General features: G+C 23.1%; 1 protein-coding gene across 4 annotated transcripts in view; it reads left to right on the top strand.

The window, feature by feature from the left end:
* Positions 1 to 1,298, top strand: part of LOC102678615 (cAMP-dependent protein kinase regulatory subunit-like) — a 10,124-nt gene extending 8,826 nt beyond the window's left edge. For all 4 annotated transcript variants that reach the window (XM_031508029.1, XM_031508028.1, XM_006610359.2 and 1 more), the window contains exons 7-10: positions 17 to 136; positions 446 to 590; positions 665 to 842; positions 961 to 1,298. In XM_031508029.1, coding sequence (XP_031363889.1) covers positions 17 to 136; positions 446 to 590; positions 665 to 842; positions 961 to 1,093 — 576 coding nt within the window. In that variant the 3' untranslated portion in view covers positions 1,094 to 1,298. The remainder of the gene's footprint in view (positions 1 to 16; positions 137 to 445; positions 591 to 664; positions 843 to 960) is intronic.

The following is a 1,298-nucleotide window of genomic DNA, read 5'->3' as shown; positions in this document are numbered from 1 at the left end:
TTTTTTTGTTTTAAAGGAAAATGGCATGGATGAAGATTTTGTAGATTATGCTCAACTTTTATTATCTTCAAAGCCAACTGATAGAAGAACAGATCTTGAACGTACAAGCATTGTTACTACAACATTATTGGATATAGTAAGTACAGCATTCACAAATAATTGTTATAACTTTCTTTTATTTAAGATAGAAAATATAGAAAAGATAAAAAATATAGAAAAGAAAATTAAAAATAAATATAAATACGAAATTTAATTGCATTAATGTGATATGTAAAAAACATTAAAAATAATTAAATTGAAGCGAAATAATATTTAATATAATTAAAATAGATTTTTTGAATATTTTACGAAGATGGTCCTTATTTATATTTTTTATCTTTTAAAAAAATTAAGAACTATTTTAATTTTAAATCATAACTTAAAAAAAAAAACTTTAAATGTATAGATAAACCAATGGCATAAAATTACGGATGTAGCAGAAATGTTAATGAGAGAACCTTCATCTATTTCTCAACAACGTTATCCGATTGACGTACGTACAATATTTATGCAAATTTGTACGTTTAGTAGGGGTGCGTGTTTCGGATTAGGTAATATTTTATTAAATTCATATGCCAATATTATTTTAATTATTTCTAATAAAAATAAAATATTTATGAATTAGGAGAAAATATGGTTAATCGAAGAATAGTAGCTAACACATCCGTAAGATGTTTCTTAGTCCCACGATATTGGTTGAGAATTCATAATCGTGCAAATATTTGGGAACGCGTTAAACAATTTATGGATTCAAAATTTCCCACAAAGGAGCAATTATTTCAAAACTTTGTAACGAATCGAAGGTATATTATTTCTTGTTGTTATTTACATTGTTTTTTTTATTATTTCAATTATAAGATATTTGTTGAGATATATAAAACATATCTAATGATTTTTAATAATTATAATTTAATATTTCAGATGGTTAGAATATAAGAAAGCTTTAGTTGATGATATAGGTAAACGTACAGGTCGGCGTATTCGTAATAATGTAACAATACATGATGTTCCTTACGCGATTAGAATTGTAAGTGATGTAGGCGTGGAAATATAATTCTAGGAAATATTTATGAAATTAAAATGTTATTTATATTTTCTACACTAAAAAATACTACTCTACTAATAAAAAATAAAAATGTTGTAAAGATAAAAATTTTATTATACAAGTTTCTTAAATTCTAAATATAAACTATGATTAGACAATTTAAATTAATTCAACATACACATACATTTTATATCAATTTGTTTTCTCATCCAAA

The sequence above is a fragment of the Apis dorsata genome, unplaced genomic scaffold (genome assembly GCF_000469605.1).
Source record: "Apis dorsata unplaced genomic scaffold, Apis dorsata 1.3 scaffold_74, whole genome shotgun sequence".
Taxonomy (NCBI): Eukaryota; Metazoa; Arthropoda; class Insecta; order Hymenoptera; family Apidae; genus Apis; species Apis dorsata.
This window is presented reverse-complemented; position numbering and strand designations above follow the sequence as displayed.